This window comes from Pteronotus mesoamericanus, unplaced genomic scaffold, assembly GCF_021234165.1.
Source record: "Pteronotus mesoamericanus isolate MK-2021 breed Mesoamerican mustached bat unplaced genomic scaffold, CSHL_Meso_final scaffold_1186, whole genome shotgun sequence".
NCBI lineage: Eukaryota > Metazoa > Chordata > Mammalia > Chiroptera > Mormoopidae > Pteronotus > Pteronotus mesoamericanus.
The window spans coordinates 1-23,316 of record NW_026555302.1 but is presented as its reverse complement, the minus strand read 5'-3'; the positions used below and the strand labels follow the sequence as shown (position 1 = coordinate 23,316).

Sequence of the window (23,316 nt, the reverse complement as noted above, 5' to 3'; positions counted from 1 at the left end):
CTTCAGGAGTAAATATAGAGCCCATCCAAAACACTATCCAATAAGAAAAAACTTTAGCCAAAGGAATCCAAGTCTACCAGGACCATTAAACACAACTGTACCCCCTGTTATGAGATATAGAATCAGGCAGGATACTTTAGCCCAGTATTATTAAATATTTACAAGACTTCCCCCATTCTCAACCCATACTTACGAAGTGTAATAGTTTAAAAACATGTCCATCAACTATTAGACATCCACTTTTCAAAAGGTGGAGTTTATTTCTACTCATGTGAATGTGGGCTGGACTTAGTGACTTGCTTCTAGGGAACAGTCAGTTATTTTGGAAGTGATGGTATAGTTCATAAAAGTGAGGCTACATGACTTTGGAGGATGATTCCTCCTGAAAAGATCCAGAGTCACAAGAGTTCTTAACATTCACAGAATAGACTATTTGAGGAAAATAGTACCTATGTAGTTGAATGTACAGCCTGGATGATGACACTGATTCATTTGATGTTAGCAAATTTTGTAAGAAATTTCTGAAGTAAAAATCTTTAGGAAAATATTGTAAGGATGTTTAACATTGCATTCTTTGGTGTCAGTTTATGACACCTATTTAGGATGACTATACCATTCAATCAAGAAATATCTTAAGTTTTTGCCAAGAATCATGATGTTCATGGTAAGTTTTCAATGTCTGTGCCTATTCCTCTGCCTTATACACTCAGACACATGGTTTCTTTTTATCACACACAATACGAATAAAAATTAACCCAGCTCATAATAGAGTTATGAGTGCCAATTTATTAATTTAGGATGAGAAATTATTCCCATATTGTAATTATGTGTTCTGAAAGCACTTCTACAGAAAAAGCCAAATCATAATCAGAATGATATTCAGTGCATTCATTTTTTATTGCTTAGTAACAAATTATCCCAAATTTTGTGGCTTAAAACAACAAAAATTATTATCCATCACAGTTTCTCTAGGTCAGAGATTCAGACAGGGCACAGCAGGGACACCCAATCTCTGCTTCAAAATGTCTAACGCTTCAGCTAGAAACTTAGAAAACTAGGGGCTAGAAATCTGTCAAAGCTAAGTCACTCGTATGTCTGAGAGTTGATTCTGGCTATTGGCTGAAGAACTAACCAGAACACTTAGTGCCAGAACACTTCCAGGCCTAATCTTCCTCATAGTATGGTATCTGGGTTCCCAGAGCAAGTATTCTGAGGGGTCTAACAAAAGACAAGTATAACTTTTATGAAATATATGTAAGATATAAAAAACAGATATTCCATATTCATGGATGAGAAGACTCAATGTCCTCCCTAATGAATCTATACAGGAAATGCAATTTGGATTGCAACATGGTGTTACAATCAATCAATAAGGTGTTTCACTGGAAATTGAAGAGCTGCTCTTAAAATTCATTTGGAAAAATACAGAGCCAAGAATTGTCAAGATGATTTTTAAGAAGATAAAGAAGAGTCGCCTTACCACACAGAGTAATTAAAACTACATGACATTGTGCAGGCAGAGACAAAAAGACAATTGGAAAAAATAATAAGGTACTTAGAAACATGCCAGTATGCATAGATAGAAGCTTAATATATAATAGAGTTGGTGTTATTTTTTAAAAATAAGTCAGTAGGAAATTTTATTTTAGTTCTTTTAAAAAATTTTTATTGATTGATTTTAGAGAGACATCTTATTTATTTAGATAATACAGCAGTGGGCAAAAGCAGGTTTACAGTTGTGAATACATGAAACAATTTATTCTTCTACTGTTATTTATTAATTACTGTATTTTCCATGTGAACACCTGTAAACCTACTTTTGCCCACTGCTGTGTTACCAAAAATGTCTGGTTTATAACAAAAATTTATAATATCCAAAGAAACAGGAAAGTATAACCCATACACTAAGAAAAAGGAGGGAAGAGAAACTGCCTGTGACAGCAGATGTTGGATTTAATAAAAAATTACTTCAAAGTAGTCAATATAAATATATTCAAAGAACTAAAGGAAAACATGACTAAAGAAATATAGAAAATGTAACACTGGCACATTTAATAGCAGATACCAACAAACAGAATTTACTGAGAGAGAGAAAAAGAGAGAGAGGGAAACAAGTGAAAATTCTTTACTGAAAAATACAATAAATTAAAAACTCACTAGAAGGACTCAACAGTAAATGTAAACTAGCAGAATAAAGAATTAGGGAACTCTGAAGATAGACTGACAGAGACTATGAAATGAGGAATAGAGAGGGAAATAAAAGTGACAAAAAATGAACAAAGCTTCCTTCAGAGATCTGTAGGACACCATAAAGTATACCAAATGTACATGAAGGGAATACCAAAATGAGAGGAGAAACAAAAGCAGAAAAATATATGTGAAGAAATAATGACTAAAAACTCCCCAAATTTAGTGAATAACACTAACCTACACACCCAGGAAGCTTAACAAACTCTAGGAAAGAAAAATGTAAGGAGATCCACAAACAGACTTATCATAGTAAAAGTGCTGAAAATCTTGAAAGCAGGATAAGAGAAACAGCTAGTCACTTAAAAGTGATATAAGATTAACAGTTGACTTCCCAGTAGAAATAGAGGCTAGAAAACAGGAGAAAAACATATTCAAACTACTCCAAGAAAAAAAAACCCTGTCAACCAAAAATCATATAAGCAGCAAAGCTATCTTTCAAAATTGAAAGCAAAATAGAGACATTCCCAGATAAACAAAAACTGAAGAGAATTTATTACTATCCAGCCTGCCTTGTAAGAAACACTAAAGGGATTCCTTGAGGTTGAAAGCAAGTGACCACAGAAAGTAATTCAAATTCAAATACACACACATACACACATAGCACCAATAAAGGTAATTATATTGATATAAAAGTATAAATGTGTATTTTTTCTCTCTTCTCTGAACTGATAAAAAATATATAAATTACTATGTATAAAGATAATGTTGGGTCATTACCATATAGAAATGTAATATATTTGCCAACACAGCACAAAGGAGGTGGGATGTGAGCAAAGCTGTACTAGGCTAAAAAGAATAACTACCGATGGTAAAGTAACAGCTATAACAATGCATTGTTGCATTTGTAACAATAAATGCAATTGTAAAACAATAACACAAAAAGGAGAGAAAGAAAAAGTCCTGGCCAGGGTGGCTTAGTGGTTGGAGCATAACCAAGCATAACCAAAGGGATGAGGGTTTGATTCCCAGTTGGGGTACACCCCTGAGTTGCGGGTTCATCCCTGTTCCAGACACGGACAATCCCCAGTCTGGGCATGTATGGGAGGCAAGCAATCCATGCTTCTTTCTCACATGGATGTTTCTCTCTTTCTCTCTCTCTCTCTCTCGCTCGCTCTCACTCCTGCCCTTGCAATTGACAATGTGCTCAAGTGAGAATAAAAAAAAGAAAGAAAAATAAAACAGAGGAATATAGGAATGATGTTTTTTAATCTCACTAGAACTAAGCTGGTATAAATCTGAGGTTGATTCAATATGTACATGGCAAGCCCAAGAGTAACCACTAAAAATAAGCTCAAAAAGGTGTAGTGAAAAAAATAAATGAACAAACTTAAATGCAGCATTAGAAAATATTCATTTAATAGTAAAGAAAGCATAAAGGAAGGATACAGAACAAAACACACATGAGACACATAGGAAAAAAGTAAAATGGCAGATAGAAATTCAACTTGATATATCAACAATAATGTTAAATATGAATGGATTAAACAATCCAATCATAAGGCAGTGATTGTCACACTGGCTCAAAAAAATGATCTAACTATAGGCTATTTCCAAAAGATAAACTATAGACTCAAAGATAAAAATAGAGTCAAAGTAAAAGGATGTGAAGTGATGTATCACGCTAATGCTTAACAACCACAATAAAGTTGATGTGGCTAAATTAATACCAGATAAATAAATTTTAAAACAAAAAGATGTTTAGAGAGAAAGAGGGTCATTTTATGATAAAAAGGTCAATTCATCAGGAACATGTTACAATTATAAAGATTTGTGTACTTACTGACACAGCCCAAAATATATGAAGCAAAATCTAACAGAAATAGACCATTCAACAACAGTTGGAGACTTCAACATCTCATTCTTAATAATGGACAGAACTAGGTAATAGGAAACACTATAATTCAACTAGATCTAACAGATCTTTATAGAACACTACAGAATTTATATTTACTATAGAATACTCAACCGTAAAAACAAGATATACCCCTGTATAATCTCAGGTGAACATGGAAAATTCTCCAGGACAGATCATATGCCTCTCATAAAAGAAACCTCAAAAAAAATTAAAAACAGAAATATGGAAAATATGTTCTTTGACCACAAAGGAATGAAATTACAAATCAGTAACAAAAAATTTGGGAAACTCACAAGTATGTGGAAATGAAACACATTCATAAATAACTACTGGATCAAAGAAATCAAACAGAAAATCAGACTACTTCTGGTCAAGATGGAGGCGTAGGTAGACACTCTTTGCCTTGTTACAAAACCACAGTAAGAATTACAACCAGATCTCAAAAACAGGTAACACCCAGAACCGTCAGAAAATTGAGCTGTATGGAAGTTCAACAGCCAAGGATTTAAAGAAGCCACATTCATCCAGACAGGTAGGCAGGGTGGAGAGGACAGAGTATGGCAGAGAGAAGCAGCAGCAGAGGGTCCCACATTCACACATGGTGGATAAAAATTTGAGAGGGATACCATGGGAGTGAGCAACCCCAGCCCCAGGCCAGAATGCACAGCCCAGGGTTCCAGCACAGGGAAGAAAAAGCCCGCATTACCTCTGGCTTTAAAAACCAGTGGGGTGTGGGGCGGTGTAACAAACAGCCAGATTTTTGCTGCTTAAAGGGCTCACACAGGCTCAGAACAAATACAAACCCCACAGCAGCAGCTGGAAGGCACCAACTGTATAGGCAGGTGGGTGAGATGACTGGAAGCAGTGCCTGGTAGGCCTCCAGAAGCCAGGCAGTGGCATTGACCCATTTTGACCTAAATGTGAGAGCACTCCCCCACCCACACAGAGTTACAAAGCAGTGAAGTGGGCTGCCTCACCCTGACAATTACCTAAGGCTCCACCCCACACAATTTACAGGTACCTTTTCTACATAGGCCACACTACCAAGACAGGGAGTCAAAGCAGCTCTATCTAATACACAGAAACGAACACGGGGGGCTGCCAAATTGAGGAGGCAAAGAAACATGGCCCAAATGATAGAACAGAACAAAAGCCCAGAAAAAGAACTAAATGAAACAGAGAGAGTAAACCTATCAGGTGCAGAGTTCAAAATACTGCTGATCAGGATGCTCAGAGAACTCATTGAGTACCGCCACAAAATAAAGGAAGAAATGAAGGATCCATTAAGTGAAATAAAAAAAAAATATACAGGGAACCAACAGTGAAGGAAAGGAAGCTGGGATTCAAATCAATGATTTGGGACAAAAGGAAGAAATAAACATTCAACCAGAAAAAAAAGAAGAAGAAAGAATTCAAAAATATAAGGAGAGGTTTAGGAACTTATAGGACAACTTTAAATGAACCACAATTTAAATCATAGGAGTGTCAGAAGGAGAAGAGGAAGAGCAAGAAATTGAAAACTTATTTGAAAAAATAATGAAAGAAAACTTCCTTAATCTGGTGAAAGAAATAGACATACAAATCCAGGAGGCACAAAGAGTCCCAAACAAGTTGGACCCAAAGATGACCACACCAAGACACATCATAATTAAAAGTCCAAAATTTTAAGATTAAGAGAGAATCTTAAAAGCAGCAAGAGAAGAGCAGATACCTACAAAGGAGCTCCCATAAGACTATCAGCTGATTTCTCAAAAGAAACTTTGCATTCAAGAAGAGACTAGCAGGAAGTATTCAAAGTGATGAAAAGCAAGGATGTACACCAAGATTATTCTATCAGAAAAGCTATCATTTAAAATGTAAGGGCAGATATAGTGCTTCCCAGACAAGGTAAAGGTAAAGGAATTCATCATCACCAAGCCATTATTACATGAGATGTTAAAGGAACTTACTTAAGGAAAAAAGATCAAAATTATGAACATTAAGTGACAAACTAATTGGTAGGTACAAAATACACGGGGGATGTTAAGAATAGTATGAGAAAGAGAGAAGACAATTTAAATGCATGACCCATGAACATGAACTAAGGGGTGGGGGACTGCTGAATGGAAGGGCGATACTGGACGGCAAAGGGGGAAAAACTGGGGCAATGTAATAGCATAATGAATAAAATACACTAAAAAAAAGAAAATCAGAAAATACTTTGAGACAAATGAACATGAAGATGCAACCCACCAAAACATATGGGAAACAGCTAAGGCAGTATTTAGAGGGAAATTTATAGGTGTAAATGCCCAAATAAAAAAGAATAAAGACCTGAAGTCAATAACCTAACCCTTGTAATTACATGTACTCTGAATAGCCAAAACAATCTTGAAAAAGAAAAACAAAGTACAAAGACTCATACTTCCCCATTTCAAAATGTATTACAAAGCAACAGTAATCAAGACAGTGTGGCACTGTTAAAAGAATGAACATATACAATCAATGGAATAAAACTGAGAGTCCGGAAATAAAACTATGTGCCAAATGATTTTCATCAGCGTACCAAGACCACTTAGTGGAGAAAACATAGCCTTTTCAACAACTGGAGCTAAGACATCTGAACAACCCCACGCAAAAGAATGAATTTGATCACTTATATCCCACACAAATACTAACTCACAATGGGTCTAAGGCCTAAATGTGAGGGCTAAACTATAAAATTCTTAGAAGAAAACATAATGGTAAATCTTCATGACCAAAGATTTGAGAAAGGCTTCTTAGATATTACACCAAGAGATAAGATACAAGGAGGAAAAAAAGAGGTAACTTGGACTTTTTTTCAAAATTAAAAATACTTTAGCTTCAAATGACACCACTAAAAAAGTGAAAGACAAGGGGACATATATCAAGACTATACAAAGAATTTTTACAGCTCAATGATAAAATAACAAATAACTCAATTAAAAAATGGGCAAAGGATCTGAAGAACCATTTCTCCAAGGAAAACATAAGCACATTAAAAGATGCCTGACAACCCTGACCAGTGTGGCTCAGTTGGTTGGAGCATCATCCCAGTAAACCAAAAGGTCGCAGATTCGATACCTGGTTAGGGCACATGCCTGGGTTTCAGATTCAGTCCCCAAGTGCGAGAGGCAACCAACAGATGTTTCTCTCCCACACTGGTGTTTCTCTCCCTCCCTTCCCCTCTCCCTAGAATCAACAGTCATGGGTGAGGATTTGAAAAAAACTTATATTCTGTATCTTTAAAATATATATATATAAAAGATATATATTATATATATATATAAAAGATGCTTGACATCATTATCCATTAGAGAAATGCAAATCATAACCACAAAAAGATACCATTTCATATCCATTTCAATGGTTATAATAAAAAAGTCAGAATAATAAGTATTAGTGTGGATGTGAAGAGACCAGAGCCCTCATAAACTTGTAATGAGAATTTTTTAAAAGATTTTATTTATTTTTAGACAGAGGGGAAAGGAGGGAGAAAGAGAGGGAGAGAAACATCAATGTGTGCTTGCCTCTCACGTGTGCCCTACTGGGGACCTGCCCCACACCCAAGCATGTGCCTTGGCTGGGAATCGAACTGGCAACCCTTTGGTTCTCAGGATGGCGCTCAATTCACTGAGCCACACCAGCCAGGGTTGTAGTGGGAATATAAAATGATGTGGCCACAGTAGAAAACAGTATAGCAATTCTTCAAGCAATTAAACAGAATTATCGTATGACCAAGCAATTCCACTTCTAGGTATTGTACATAATCAAGAAAAATGAAATATATGCCCACAAAAACTTATTTGGAAATGTTCATAGCAACAGTATTCATAATAATCAAAAAGTAGAAACCCAAATATCTAGCATCTGATAAATGGGCAAATGAAATGTGGTGCTAAAGTCATACAATGGAATATTATGCAGCCATAAAGGGAATGAAGTACTGACACATGCTACAACACATAAGGACCCTGAAAACATGCTAAATGAAAAGACACCAGTTAAAAAGATGATATAAAATGTCCAGAACAGGGTAATCTGTGGAGACAGAAAGTAGATCAGTGAGTGGAGTGCTCAGGGAAATGAATGTACAGGATGAGGGTATATGGGGTTAACAAGGTGTATGGTATTTCTTTTAAAATGATAAAAATGTTCTAAAATTGACTGCAGTGATGATTGCACATTATCTGTGAATATAATAAAAGCTACTGAATTGTATACTTTAAATAAGTGGACAGTATGGTATGTGAAGCCTCTTTCAATAACTGTTAAAATAATTTAGTCCAGTCCTGGTCTCTAAAATGGTTTCATATTAAATATGCAAAGCATTACTGAAAGATAGTAAAAGTTTAAAGATCAATTGAGCTTTAAAGATCAAATGCCAGTAACCAATAATACAAACTTCAAATATGCACACAACACATGCCTAGAATATCCTTATTTTGTCCTATGCTGCCTATACTAATGTATAATACTAAATTTGATAGAAGTTTTCATGTAACATATAAATGAAAACCCAAAAACCACCATGTAAAATGAGGAAGAAATTATAATATTTTATCAGTACAGCTATGTAGGATTAGTTTTAAGAGTTCACTGAATTAAAAAAATACAGTAAAGATAATTTGGAGTTTCTCCTTGTAATACAGTTTTGCTGCTACTGTCTCAAATACATCTTACCAGAAAACCTAGTCCATATTCATTTTTATCTCAAGACTTCAAATACCAATTTTGATTTTTTTAAATGCATGCTGATATGACAGCTTTCACAATACAATCTAACAAAACTGTTTTAAATGAAGTTAAAGACAACTAAGCACTGCTAGAGCCGTCTTACAGAAAAAAACAAATGAACTTTCTTCAAGAACAACACTGAAATTTTCATATAGTCATTATCATAAAGCCTTTCTCTTCTTGCCCATTTTCATAAAACTCAATGTAATAAACTAACCTTAGGGATAATCAAATTATTTCAAATTGTTCATTGTTAGTCCCCTTTTTTACATCTAAGAATGAATAGTTTAAAGTACCAGATACCATTACTTTGTAATAGAAGTAACAGATTTATAGGCATAATTTTCCTTCAAGAAAAACACACCACATTCGCAATTACTGCTGCTCACATATTTGAAATCTTAAGTAGGATCTCATATAGGATTCATGCTACAAATTATAGAACAAGCACTGTATCATAGCAACCCAGCAATACCACTACAGTGACACGCTGAGGATGCAATCCAAGATTCTAATTTAAGAAACTGGCACAGAATATAGGACATGTAACTTTTTCTGGCAATACCACTAGAACATTAATAACTAAAAGTCTAAAATCAGTTTTTATTTGAAACTTTAAAGGATCAAGCTATTATAAAGTAACAATGGAAACTTATTAACAAATGATTCACAGCATTGTAACTATGACTTAGTTAAGGATCTATGTTTTCATTACAAATGCAAATTGCGGAGAAAACTTTAGACATCACATTTTAGGAAATCTGAGTACATACACCCTACATTTTTAATATATAAATGTATGTTGTTTTAAGACAGCCCCCAGAATACTATCTACAACTATCAAGAGCATAAATACTTCCATAATTTACTCAATTACTATTCACATGTGAATCGATCCACAACTATTGCATTATAGAAGGATTAAAATACACTGTTCAATTTTTATTTCAAAAGAATTAACTGTGTCATCTTTTGTATTCAAAAACCACTTTTGATAAGGTAGAAAATGACAACAAGGAATGAAGATTAGCTAATGGGGTGTGTTATATTAGGAAGCAGGATATTGAAAAACAAAGTCTCCTAGCTTGGTTTGGCCAAAAAAGTTTGCTTGGTTTTTTCTGTAAGATGGCTCTAGCAGTGCTTAGTTGTCTTTAACTTCATTTGAAACCATTTTGTTAGATTGTATTGTGAAAGCTGTCATATCAGCATGCATTTAAAAAAAATGAAAACTGATGAATTTTTGTGTGGATATTTTAATACTGAAGATGGAAGAAAATATGCAACATTTTCAGCATAGTATGCTTTAGTATTTATTTAAAGAAAGGCAAAAACACAACTGAAATGCAAAAAAAAACTGAAATTTTTTTCAATGTATGATTTCAGTGTATGATTTCAATGTATGAAAAATACTCTGAAATTTTTTTCAGAGTATGGATAAAATTCAGTGACTAATCGAACATGTCAAAAGTGGTTTGCGAAGTTTCATGCTGCAGATTTCTCACTAGACGATGCTCCACAGTTGGGTAGACCAGTTGAAGTTGATAGTGATCAAATCAAAACATTAATTGAGATAATCAATGTTATACCAATCGCGAGATAGCTCATATACTCAAAATATCCAAATCAATAAAGTTACTGGTGAAAATAAAAAATGTGTCTTTTATTTCATGAGAAAAACTAAACAGACTTTTTGGCCAACCCAATAAAATAAATGAAACACTTGTGTCATCTGCTTATTAATTCAATTTGAATATAAAACCTGCTGTTCATTAAATAAAACAGGTTTTTAGAAGCATCCTTCTTATTTGGGACTTTCGGTGAACAAATGTTAAACAGATCTTCATAGAAAGAATGGAGGGCTACAGATATTTTCAGTTTTGATTGCTATGATAAGGTTCCATTTTAGAGCTACTACTACTTGTAACTTCTAAGAAACACCTGCTATCATGTTAAGGAAAAGGATTACATATTTTAACATGGTTTTTCAAGTCTCTAAAGTACAGCCAAAGGTCTACAAACACCCCACTTCCTTCTACCACTAGACCATAGATGGGATTCAAGGTGGTAGTGGTAACGGTGGGAAATCCAAGAACCCTGAAATTACATACATAATATTGTAAATGATATTTTCTAAGAAGATGAATTCCTTTAAATGGATTTTCTAAGAGATCTATGTATAGCCTCCCTCAAATAATAAATACTGTACTCCTAGAAATTATTTCCTCTCCTTTTAATATAAGGAGTATTTATAAAAAAGGTTTAAAATGTTTGGATTCATTATTTCCAGAAATAAAAACTTTATTCAGAAGAAATTCCAAATTGATTTTAATTTTGTTCTTTCAGAAAAATGCTATTTATAATATTCTACTAAAGTAAAAACAGTAAGTCTACAAAACAGCATGCACTATATAATTCCAGTGATAGAAAAGTACAGGAAGATGTGCAAAATTTTAAGAGAAATTTCCTCTAACTGGGGATTTTTATTTTCAACCTTTGTAAGATTCTTTTTTGACTTGTTTTTAAACAGCAATTCAGTAAGTTTTTACAAGAATAATAAAGCCATTATAAAAGAAATAAGATAGTTAAGAATATGACATTTCTTATTGCAGTCTTTAAATGAGTTTATTTTAGAAAACCATGAAAACTGAGACTCACTCATGACTCACAGCCAGTATTGTATCCTAAAATAGTAATTCCTATTCCACAGAAGTTTCTTTTCTAGATTAAAAAAAAAAAAAAAAGGAGTTCTCAAAAATGTGTTATGTGTAAGGTAACCCAGGTGGTCCAAAACAAAAACAGAGTATCAAAATATATGAAACACCATAACCAATGAAGTGTCTGGGTATTTGGTAGCTAGGTAAAAGCTGAGTTTTTTCTACCTTTTGTACATGAATGACTGAACTTTGCTATGAAGAAAATGACTGAAAATTAAGTGTATCTTAGCTTAAAAAACACTTCATTGTTACATTTGCTCCTTTATCTCCACTTTGATTCAAATTTAGGCTAGTTCATTCACTAGAAACACAAATATATGTGGAAAACTAAAAACTACTTAAGGAGATGACTTGTCTGATTTCAGCCTTTCTGGATGCTTTAGCAGAAGAATACAGTAAAGTGATAGAGTGAGCCCAACTGACTTTCATACCCAGGGCTCAGTCATCCTGCCCCAATTTATTTGTCTTCCTCAAATTGGGAAATAATGATCAGAGTGACAGTGATATGCTAACATGGCCATTTGTTTTTTTTTTAAGAAAGTTTTCAAAAACTATATACATCGGTTGTGTAAAGGTGGACTGAAATATGCTCATAATTTCTAACAGAGAAGCAAAAATAAGCAGTGTCTGATCAATTCTTCATATTCCATAATAATTCCTCAAAACTTCTAACTATGGATTATAAACCGAACAGCCACTCCAAACCATAAACCTAGCTCTGACACAAATGTTGAATGATTAAAAGTTCACTTCCTCTTGTTTCTTAGCACTAATTCATAAAACAAATGTTCTCCAATAAAGTTACTTAAAAAGAAAGGAATAATACTAAAAAAGAGACCCAAAGAAGATCAATGAAGCATTTTTATATCAGAAGAACTTAATAAATAAAGATCTCCTACTTTAAACTTTCCATGAAAAACCTATGTTCAGTCCTGGCCTACTTGCCCAGGACCTAAAAGAAATCAGTGTCTTGGTAAGGCTTTTAATTACAAATATTTCTCCTTTGCACTCTTAGAAAACATGGTGCTAATTTTGATTTAGTGCAGGCAATACATATCTGCAATTTAACATTATAGAAGAATCAATAACCAATTGAGAAGATACTGAGCTATAAATGACTTGTACAAAAATATAACCTGTTTTGGTTTCCTCATCACCAAAATGGTAAGTTTGGATCTATGTAAATGATACTTGGTTATAAATTGTAAATTATTGTATGACAAAATGAAAATGTTTTTCTTTAAATTAATTTAGTAGCTTTTGCTTAACTATTTCACTCAATTAAACATTAAGACCAAGCACTGACTACTTAAATGCTATGGAGGAAAATATGGATCTCACGTCTTGGAGCACTTATAGTCTAAAAGCAGAAAACAGACAATTAAGGAACTCTAAACTTACTCATGCATTTGTCCCAGCATTATTTTGTGATCCCCCTCACACACATACCACGTGCTATACACACACATTCCACCCAATAGGGGATACATAATTCCAATTTGGCCAGAAAACCAAGTGGCCAGCATACCAAACCATGGACATTTTCTAATAAACATATTTGAAAATCTAGTAATTAATGTTTAGAAGTCACAGAAATTATCAAATGGGCACTCTGGGATTTACACATACAAAATTCTATTTAATATTTATACCCAGGTTTCCAAAAGACATTTCAAATTTAAAATTTCCAAAATTCAACTCTGGATTTTCCCTCTGTATCTGGTTCCTTCTCTAATTTTTCCTTTTCAGTGATTGGTGGTAGACCTATCTACCCAGTGGTCCAAGCTAAAACACCTGAGAATCATTCTTGATTCCCACCTTTCTTTCCCCACTTCCCCCTACACAAGCCCTATTGAAGATATACCTCAACTCTATCTCTCCCCATCTCTACTGCTACTATCCTTGCCCAAGCCACATTATGTCTCACTTAGCCTATTCAAATAACCTCCTAACTGGTCCTCCTCCTAAAAATCTTGTTCTGTTACAATCCATTCTCCATACAGCAGATAGGGTGGGTTTTTTTTTTAGACTGTCAAGTTTCCTGAAAGAGACGTCCATACTTACTTAGCTTTCACATCCATTCACTCACTTCATAGAAATTCCAAGCCTATCAATTCTCTAAAAAGCCTCTCAAGTCACCAATGTTGCCTAAAGACTACCAAAACCATGGAAACTTTACAGTTCTTATTTGACTTGTCACCAGCTTTTTTCACTGTTACTAGCCCTGGCCCCCATTTTTAAACAGACTCTCTTCCCTTGATTGCCTTGTCTCTACTCTCTCCTATCCTCCTTTGCCACCACTCAAGCTGTCCCTTTTGCTTGGTGGGTTACTCCTTTTCCTTGATCATCATCTAAATATCAGTGTTCCTTGGCCTCCTCTCATTCTCCACATCTTCAGTGGGCAGTTGCTTCTACTCGCATTGTTTCAAATGCCACCTTTAATCTAAAGAAAATAGATTATCTCTAGCACAGGTCTTCCTACTTAGCTCCAGACCCAAATTCCTAACTTCCTACTAGGCAGCTTCACTTCAGCTTCCCACAGGCTCTTCAATCTGTCCAAACAGGAACTATTATTTTCTCCCAAATCTGATCTTCCTTTTTCCCTTTCAGTAAAATTACTATTGTACCTCTAGCTGCCCAGATTGGAAATATATCATCATAGATTCTTTCCTCTCACCAAGGCCTACTTGTGATACCCCACCTCACCTAGGCAAGGCCACCTTTCTCTCTTGTGTGGATTACTGTGCCAGTGTCCTAACTAATGCTCCTCATTCCCGTTTCTCAAGACACTCTTCATACTAATGTCAGGAATGAACGCAGTACCTGGTATCAAGACTATGACCAAGCTCCCAATTGTTGCTCCAGTCTCTTCTTTAGCCAGTTCCCTGTTATAATAGTCTCAATCACAGCCACACAGATTGCTGGCAGTTCCCAAAAATACGTTATGCTCACTTACCTCTGGGGCTACATGTACGGTCCTCCTTTAGGTGGACCTCTTAGATTAAATCTGTTTTTTAGGTTTCAGTTTACCTTTCATTTTCTCCAGGAAGCTTTCCCTGATCTCTCTCCTCACACAGCAAAACTGGACAGGGTCCCTCACATACTCCCCTAGCCTCTTACTGCTTACTCTTATCACAACACTTACCTTACTAATTTAAACTGCCTGCTTGCATATCTATATTCTCCACCAAACTAAAATCCCCTACAGATATTTAATTCCAAAAGAATCTATATTCATCATTTTACTCCCTTTACTAAACTTTAATCTCTATAATGGTTCGCCTAAATTTTATGTACTATGTACACCAAGGAGAAGAAAATATCTCTGTACTAGATTTTGAGAGCGAAGAATGTATCTCATTTCACAGCAGGCAAACAAAATCTTTTTCCTGTGGCCAATAAAAGGAAGAAATGGCAGTGCAAGTTTTTTTAAAAAGCAGACACATAATCTTATGAAATTATATTGTACTTATGATTTCAACAGATGTTTACCTCTAGGAAAGCTGTTCTGAAAAATTTTAAAAGACACACACATCTCCCCAGTTTTGCTAAATAAAACCTCAACACAAACTGTTCCATCTTTTTCATTTTATCAATGTAGAGGCATGAAGGTTAACAATGAGTTCAAATAATCATCAACTTGTGATAGCAGTTATAATTTTACAATACCATTTACCAATGAGTGTGAAACAAAGGCAAAACTAAACAAGAAAATGTCTAACTTTGAAGCTACATTTAAGATTTGGTATTCCTGAACTACAAGTTCTAAGTCCTGTCATTAAAAAGCTCTGGTTTCAGCCTTGGCCACGTGGCTCAGTTGGTTGGAGGGTCATCCCGTACACCAAAAGGTGGTGGGTTCGATTCCCATCAGAGCACAATTTGTACCTAGGCTGCAAGTTCGATTCCAGTTTGCAGTGTGTGTGGGAGGCAACCACTTTATGTTTCTTTCTCACATTGCTGTTTCTCTCTCTCTGCATCCCTCCCTCCCTCTCTAAAATCAATAAACATATCCTCAGGTGAGAATGAAAAAAACTGTTCCTGTTTCAGACATTTAATAACCTTTTAGCTATTGTGTATAGTTTGTTCATTAAGCAAAATCTGAGAGAGTATCTAAGAGTTTTAAAACCCCATAGTTTCTTCCCTACCTTAACGAAAGCTTCACTGATGAAATGACAAGATAGCTATTAATTTAGAATAACAGTGAAATTGATTCTCAATGGAGGTTAAACTAGAATGACTTGTGTGGTTCCATGCAGCACTGGAAGGCTCAACTAATATAACATCTCAGTAAGGTTATAGTAGGTGCAGTTAACATCACCATTCCAGTAGGAGGAGTGTGTTCCCAAGAAATCCCTTACCTTCAGAACTGAAGTTAGAAGTAGGTTCTCTAAATTTTATCATGTGAGCCTATCATATTCAGCAAACTACACCCACTCCCCAAAAATCATAATAGGTTTCTTTTGGAAGTGTGATCAAACTGCAGGATTTCTAAAGTCCATTACTTACTTCAAAAGTCTATATAAGCAAATTCCTTTAGGGAAGTGTTCAAAAAGATACCCATAAAAAGTAGGTTTGAAGCTGCTCATTAGTCAATATCTTGCTCAGACAAGTAGAGATTATTCTGCATAAGCCTAGCCTGTCATGTTAACTTCTTTCAGCAAATCATTTAGGTTTCTTATTATATAACAACACACTAAACTTACATATTTAAAATCTGCTCCTTTCATCTCCTTCAAGGACATCCTTAGAAATACTTTTCCACACAATTTAGAAATTACTTTTCCACACAAACCTTACACAATGCCTTTCCTAGCAAGCAATCTATCAATAATGTTATATGTCACTTATACCAGTCATTTGCAAAGCACAAAACACAAAAGCATACAATTCTTTGTTTTAAACCTACATCTCCTATTTACTATTGTAGCATTAAAAACCCAGAATCTATTTACTTTAAAATCTTGATCAGATTTAGGAACAAATATATTAAAACAACAAACAAAACAGAAGAGAACCAATCTGCTGGTAGATAGATAGCATCAAACATCACTGATAGAAGCACAATCCACTAAGTGTGGGGGTGTGGGAGCAGAAGACAACCAACAGATAATTCCTTTATTAAAACAGTGATTCTGTCTACATGACCATATTTACTATGCACAGAATACCATGCTTTAAACATAATGGACTGTGAAAACAGATGACTCCTTTCACAAAAATGTTATCATCTTATTCTGGAGAGAAATCACATTACTACATTAATAAGTGAACACACTGACTCAAAACAAGGGATCAACAAATATAGGTATTATTCAAACTGGTTAGCAGAAAAGCCAAAGAAAATTGGGATATAGATCGAATATAAAGTGGTCCCAGATACTTGCTGCCCTACCTTCGATAAAAAGCTGTGGTCAAGATTAATAGTGAAAACACTGTGGAGAAAAACATTTCTTAATGCTAAATAAATACAAGGCATGCCCCAAAACACAGTTAAATTAAAAAGTAGTTCATATAATACCCGATATTCAACATATACAGTAGTAATATTAGTTCTAAATCTTCACGAAGCAGAATGAGTTGCGCATACAACAAAATACCAGTTTTACATTCCAAAGTGGCTGGAATCATCACATTACCCTGAATAAAGGAATTAAAATGAGGCAAACCTCCATCATATAGTCATTCTCACTTTTACTGGATACTTGACAGCTCAGCCAAAGCTCCAAAAATCACAAAGGAAAGAAAAACTGACCACCTAGTATCAAATGATAACAGTTGAGTTTTAATTATGATAACTACGGCAAAATCCAATAGAATCATATCATCATACCTAAAACTCCAGATCCCCTTCCGAAAGCAGCTGATCAGCCAGCCACAGGGGGCAGCAAAGTTAAGAGAGTGAAAAGTAAATAGTAGGTGAAGTAAGGGCAGGAAATGTTAATAAGCTGGGTAATGAACCATGAATATTGGAGAGAAAAGGACAAAGTTTTAATTAATGAATTAAATCAGTAGACAGATAATGCTACACTAGAGATTTGCAAACATGGCTGCACAGTAACATCACCCCAGGAGCTTTTAAAAATACAAATGCCTGGATTTTACCTTAAGGCCAATTAATTTAGAATCTCTCTAGGGTGTAGAACTACTTTTTAAAGATCTCCAAGTGAAGAACTAGAGATGAGAACCAGAGTGCTAAATACATAAAAAATAAAAGTAAGCGAGTCTCTATTCTCAGCTTTAAAAAAAAAAATAACAAAAACCTATTTCCCAAATATATTATTTTTGTTGATAAAGCTTTGTCATCCAAAGAGGGACAATAACTCATTAAGGACTAATTCATCTTTATAATATTGTCAAGGGAAAGTGTTATTTTTACCAGTAAAAATGATTAAACTGAAGTTCAAAGAGGTTAAACAACTAGCCCAAAGCAACTGTGAGTCATTGATGATGCAGGAAGACAACGCAAGCCCACTATTTATTTACAGGTGGTGCTTTATCTCAATGATCAAATACATTTTACTGAATTATCACTTTATTCCATTAGAGATTTCTGAAAATAATCTAAAATTCAAATAAGAGGATGTAATAAAAATGGGGAAAAAGAAATTTGACCCTAAATAGGAATTCTGAAGATACTAAATTAGACAAATAAAAATGTCTTTCTTTCATGTGAAAACTAGCAATGGACATTATATCAGTTTCTTTAAGAAACATATCCCCAAAAAGTTTTAAGGAATTACAAAATAAGTCTTCCAGGAGAAATAGGATATTACTTCAAGACAACAGTCCTAAAATGACTAAAATCTTATACCCAATTGTAAACAAACCTTTTTCTTGACGTATTCAGATCAATGTCAACTCTGGTTTAGTGTCATCTCCATTACAAAAAAGGATTTGGGATTTTGATGGAACAATATTAACTATGAGAAGATTTATACACCTTAAATGTTTAGTTAGTAGTGTTTTCTCCTGACAAAAAAGTTACGAGAGTTATGAAACTTCAGATCATGTCAGTGTTCTTATTCCAGTTACCCTAAAAGACCACATAACTATCGGTAAGCAAAGCACTTCAAATCAACACCACTGTTTCTGGCCTCCGTAATTCCAGGGGGACCCAGTTTCTAAGAATCTACCAACAAAGAATCTGAGTGATACTTAGAAGTTCTTCACCTCATCTGAAGGAGACTTCAATCTCAAAACCAGCTTCATTCAATTCATTTTTCTCACTGTCTCCTAAGAGAAATGCAGATCTATATACTTTTACAGGTTAATTCAATGTTTTTGCTTGGTAAAAACTTTGAACTACAGCTTCCAAAATTTTAAAGAGTATGACTCTATCCTACTTCCACTTCCACATTTATGCTAAAAATGTTACAGCTTTACTTCACATAAATCGTGTCTGAAAACTAATTATAAATGAAATCATACTGTAAGAACACTAGGAAGTTTACTATTTACGTGAACCCTTCATTCAAAAATATACTTTTAATCTGAATTTTCAAATATGAGAGGGTTTAGATTCTTTGCCTATTTTTAGGCACTTTAATTACATTATTTCACTTAATCCCCACAAACCTAGGGAGAGAGAAGATATTTTCCCCATTTTACAGATAAGGAAAACAACCAGAAAGATTACAAATTTGCCTTGGACTAAGTGCTGACTTCCATGACCCAACTCCTTCTTTCATACTGCTTCAAATTTTCATGAAATAGGTTAACAGCAAAAATACTGAAATCATATGACCTGGGTATCTGTGCTGGTTGCAAGACCATCTAGATAAATAATCACAAGCCAGAAACTAAACTGTTTAAGCCTCAATTTTCTCATGGATAAAATGGGAGTCATTTTGCTCTTGCACAGTGTTACTGGGATGACCCAGTGAAATATAACGTTTGTAAAAGTACACTGACCTGTGGATTGTCACATATCAGTAGGTGTGAAACCTCAGTCGGTGTGAAAAAGCAAAGAATACCAGGGATAAGGAGTTAATACACCTTTGGATTATTCACTTGTTATGAGTTATAATTTTTTTTTAAAAAGTGTAAAGTAATTTGTAAATGCTACATATTCTATAAATATAAGGCACCTACTACTTCACCAAACCAATCCTTCAGACTTAAAATAAGTTAAACAGGCTGAAAAACTACCTACTGTAGTTTTTGTAATAACAGATTTGTAGTTTTGTGAATAACAGATTTTTTAAGTTAGAAGTTACCTAACTGTTGGTTACCAGAAGTTCAAGGTAGAAAAATTACCTATATGAACAAATTTAAATGCAAAAAAAAAAAAAGATTATAAAAATCCTTTCAACAAGGCTTGTTTAGTAAATACTTTCTGTAGCAAAACAGAATTTACTCTGAACATTTTCACTATTAAAAACCTGCAATCTACTTACTAAATGTTTTTGCACAAATAAACTTCTTATAGATTAAAAACTTCAATTATTTTATTAATTCTTACCCATAGTATGCTTTGAGGAAACAGCAGGCACCTTTCCAGTTTAGATCCATGTGGACAAAGTGTAACATAAGCGGTTGGTAAAAACACTTGAAAGATCTCGGATGCCCACAGATACCTGAATCACTCCACAGTAAGATTATATTTCAGAGGAGAAAGAAAAATTCTCTTTCATATACATACTAAAGGGCTTTCCACTGGTTTTTGTTAAGGCCACAAATGGAAAAAACTACTCCTGACAGAAAAAGCACACAACACTGTGGTATCAAGTACACTGCCAAAGTACCAAGTGAAGCAACTGAATTTAAAAAACAAAAACAAAAACAAAAAAATAACAAACACTTTTCAAGCATTTTGGCATCTGGAGTAAAAGCAGTTTTTCCTATTAGGGGTAATCCAAGTAAGGGTCCTCCTCACTCAAATTTGTATACATTACATTTTCATGCCAAATATATAGAATTAATCTAAAATCCCACTTTTCCTCTCTACTTGTGACCAAAATACTATAAATAAAACATTCAATGGCACCTTCAACTTGAACTATATACCATATAACCTATATGATTACTGACTGTACATTTTTGCCACGCTTTTAAAAACAAAATGTTAAGGCTTCATCTCCTGACTCGAATCAACCATATTTAATATTCAATTATTCATATTAAAAGTAAATAATTAATAAGGACAATACTAAGGAACCACAATACCTTACAAAAAAGCAAAATAAATAAACATGAAAGAAAAACGCTAGCACTAAACCTTCAAACTGTAAAAATAATTAGAAAATTTAATGAAAAGATCAACAGCATGAAAGTAACTACGATGTTTTAATTAAGTTCTAAGATTTAAAATCCATGAATGGCAAGTCAACATCTTAATAGGTAAGGTGATATTCTTTTATAGTTCTGACATCACTCAAGGATTAAAGTCTTGGTAATGCCTACCATTGTGGTTTACCACTGACTACAAATACATAAATTATAACGATTTTTGTATGCTAAAAAACAAGTGACAAATGCAGTAACATAGGCCACACATATCTTAGATGAAACCTTCTTTAAAAAGCCAGTTTGATTCTGGCTTTGGGATGCTCTTGATTTAGAAGCACCCCAAGAGGCCGTGCTACGGAGGGTCTGAATGGGGTTCCACAACTATTGCATGTAGGTCAACTGTGATTTGATCTGGGGTTTTCTTTACACTCCTAGCCAAACTAAGGCTGGATTCCTGGGCCAAAGACAAATCAGAACCAGATTGGCTTGAAGAGGATAAATGGGCTGAAAAATCTGCTGAGCATTTATCTATTTCAGTATAAACCTTTGGTTTCCTGGTCTCGCAAAACAAATGATCTAGATTCTATTAGTTTTCATTTGTCGAAAAATTACTTTAAATGTCTAAGAGCATTATCATCCTGTTCTCATGACGATTTCGAAGACATTAAAATTAAAAGGTAGTAATTCGCAAAGATTAAACTAGAACACCGGGGGACAATTTATTAAAAATTCTCTAAACTTAGTGGGAAAAGTAAGTGATCCCAATTCTTCTGCAAGGCATTAGGCACGGATACCAATTTGAATTACTGTGCAAACCGACAAAGTCCCTGGAATCGCTGCTCGGCGAACTTAGTTCCCATTCCACTGTAAATCAACACTACTCCTTTATCTATCTCCAAATTTACCCCGTGTATCTTCTCAAAGTAGTTTTAAGTCTTTTCAGTCTTTGGGCCAAACGATAATTTTTAAACCTAAAGACCCAGCTAATACGGCACATACGGGTCAGATTTTTAGGCTTTTTCTTTCTAAATATATCTAAAGGCCAGGTAACTCTTAACAATCATTTGCATCAGGACACCGGGTCCGTAGGGTTCTCAGGGACAATCAATGGGAGGGAGTGGAGAAGAGGGTGGGCTCAGAAGCTTCTAATTGAAAACTAAAGGACTAGCTGAGAGGGTCCGAAAAGAGGAGGCGGGTCTCGGCAAGATGAAAGTCGGGAGGTTAGGCAGCTTGTTAAAGGAAGACGGGGAAAGGCAAGCCTGAGGAAGGGGAAAGAACACCTCCCCGGACGCACTTGGAGAGCTCCGGGAACGAGGGCAGGTGAGCGAGCACGCAGGTGGGGAGGGTGGCTGGCCTCCTCTCAGCTGGGAAGAGTTAAGGGAAATCAGGGAGAATTAGAAAAGCAGCAAGACTCTTAACAGCAAACCTGTTGGAATCAAGGGGGAGGGGGACGCCAAGGCATCTTGGGGCAGAGGAGCCCCAGAAGGAAATGGCTCTGCGGGCGCTCCTCGCCCGGACTGCGCCCCTCGGAGATTACCTTTGAGCTGGGGCAAGGGGTGCAGCTCCGCCTGGCTGCCCTGGCTGCGAAACTGCGATGAACCCTGGGAGCGCTTCTGCCTCAGCGCCTTGCGCACCGATTTCCGGGTGAAGCCGTCCACTTTCTCCGAGGCCGAGATGGCGGCGCTAGCAGCCCCCGCCGGCGGCGGCGACGACGACATCTCAGCGGCCCTGGCGCTTGGCAGCTCCGGCTGCTGCTAGCACGGAACGGGCAGCGGCAGGAGGAGGAGGCGGGGGTGAGGCGCGGAGCGGTCGCGCCCCTCCGCTCGGTGCCCCCGGCCACACCGCCCTCCAGCTCCCGGGAGCCGCCGAGCTTCTCCTCGCCCCCCGCCAACGCCTCACGGCCGCATCTCAGTGCTGGAGGTTCCTGGTCCCCGCCGCACGGCGGACTCCCGGGGCTGACGGAGGCAAGGGCGGAGGCGGAGGGGGGCGAAGAAGTTGTTGACTCCTGGCGCGGAAGGCGGGTATAAGGGAGCCTGAAGTTTAGACAACTGAGGCGAGGGCGCAGGGGTGCGGACGCGGAGTGCGCTTCTCGTCCCTTCAGTCCAGGTGGCCGTCCGGCCAGCACCTCAGTGGCCCCTACCAGCGCAGCCCGCTCTCCCTGAAGCCTCCTCCCGAGGCGCTGCCATCTCAGGTCCCTTCTGAGCCACCGCCGCGGTGCCTCCTCTTCCCTGTCAGTGCTGTCCCTTCATCTCCCGTGGCGGTGACCCGCCGCCCGGGCTCCGAGCGCGCACACTGGCGCTCCTCACAGAGCGGAGCTGTCCGAGCCCCCTCCCCCACGCGCCCTGCCGCCGCCCACGCAGAACCCCCCGCGAGCCTCCGCTACAACTTGAGAAGGTGGTGGGGACGCGCAAAGGGGGGAGTGTGTGCGTGTGCGCGCGCGGGGGAGCGCTGGGGCTTGAGGACCAGGGGGAGGGGCCTCGCGTGGGGTGGGAAGGAAGGAGATTGACAACTTCCGCGGGGTCCCGTCAACCC

At 36.5% G+C, this 23,316-nt stretch overlaps 1 protein-coding gene across 1 annotated transcript in view; it reads right to left on the bottom strand.

The window, feature by feature from the left end:
* The window catches only part of PPP2R5A (protein phosphatase 2 regulatory subunit B'alpha), a 66,477-nt gene extending 43,233 nt beyond the window's left edge, over nt 1-23,244 (bottom strand). The window contains exon 1 of the mRNA XM_054587613.1: nt 22,322-23,244. Coding sequence (XP_054443588.1) covers nt 22,322-22,502 — 181 coding nt within the window. The 5' untranslated portion in view covers nt 22,503-23,244. The remainder of the gene's footprint in view (nt 1-22,321) is intronic.
* Nucleotides 23,245-23,316: the final 72 nt, after the last annotated feature.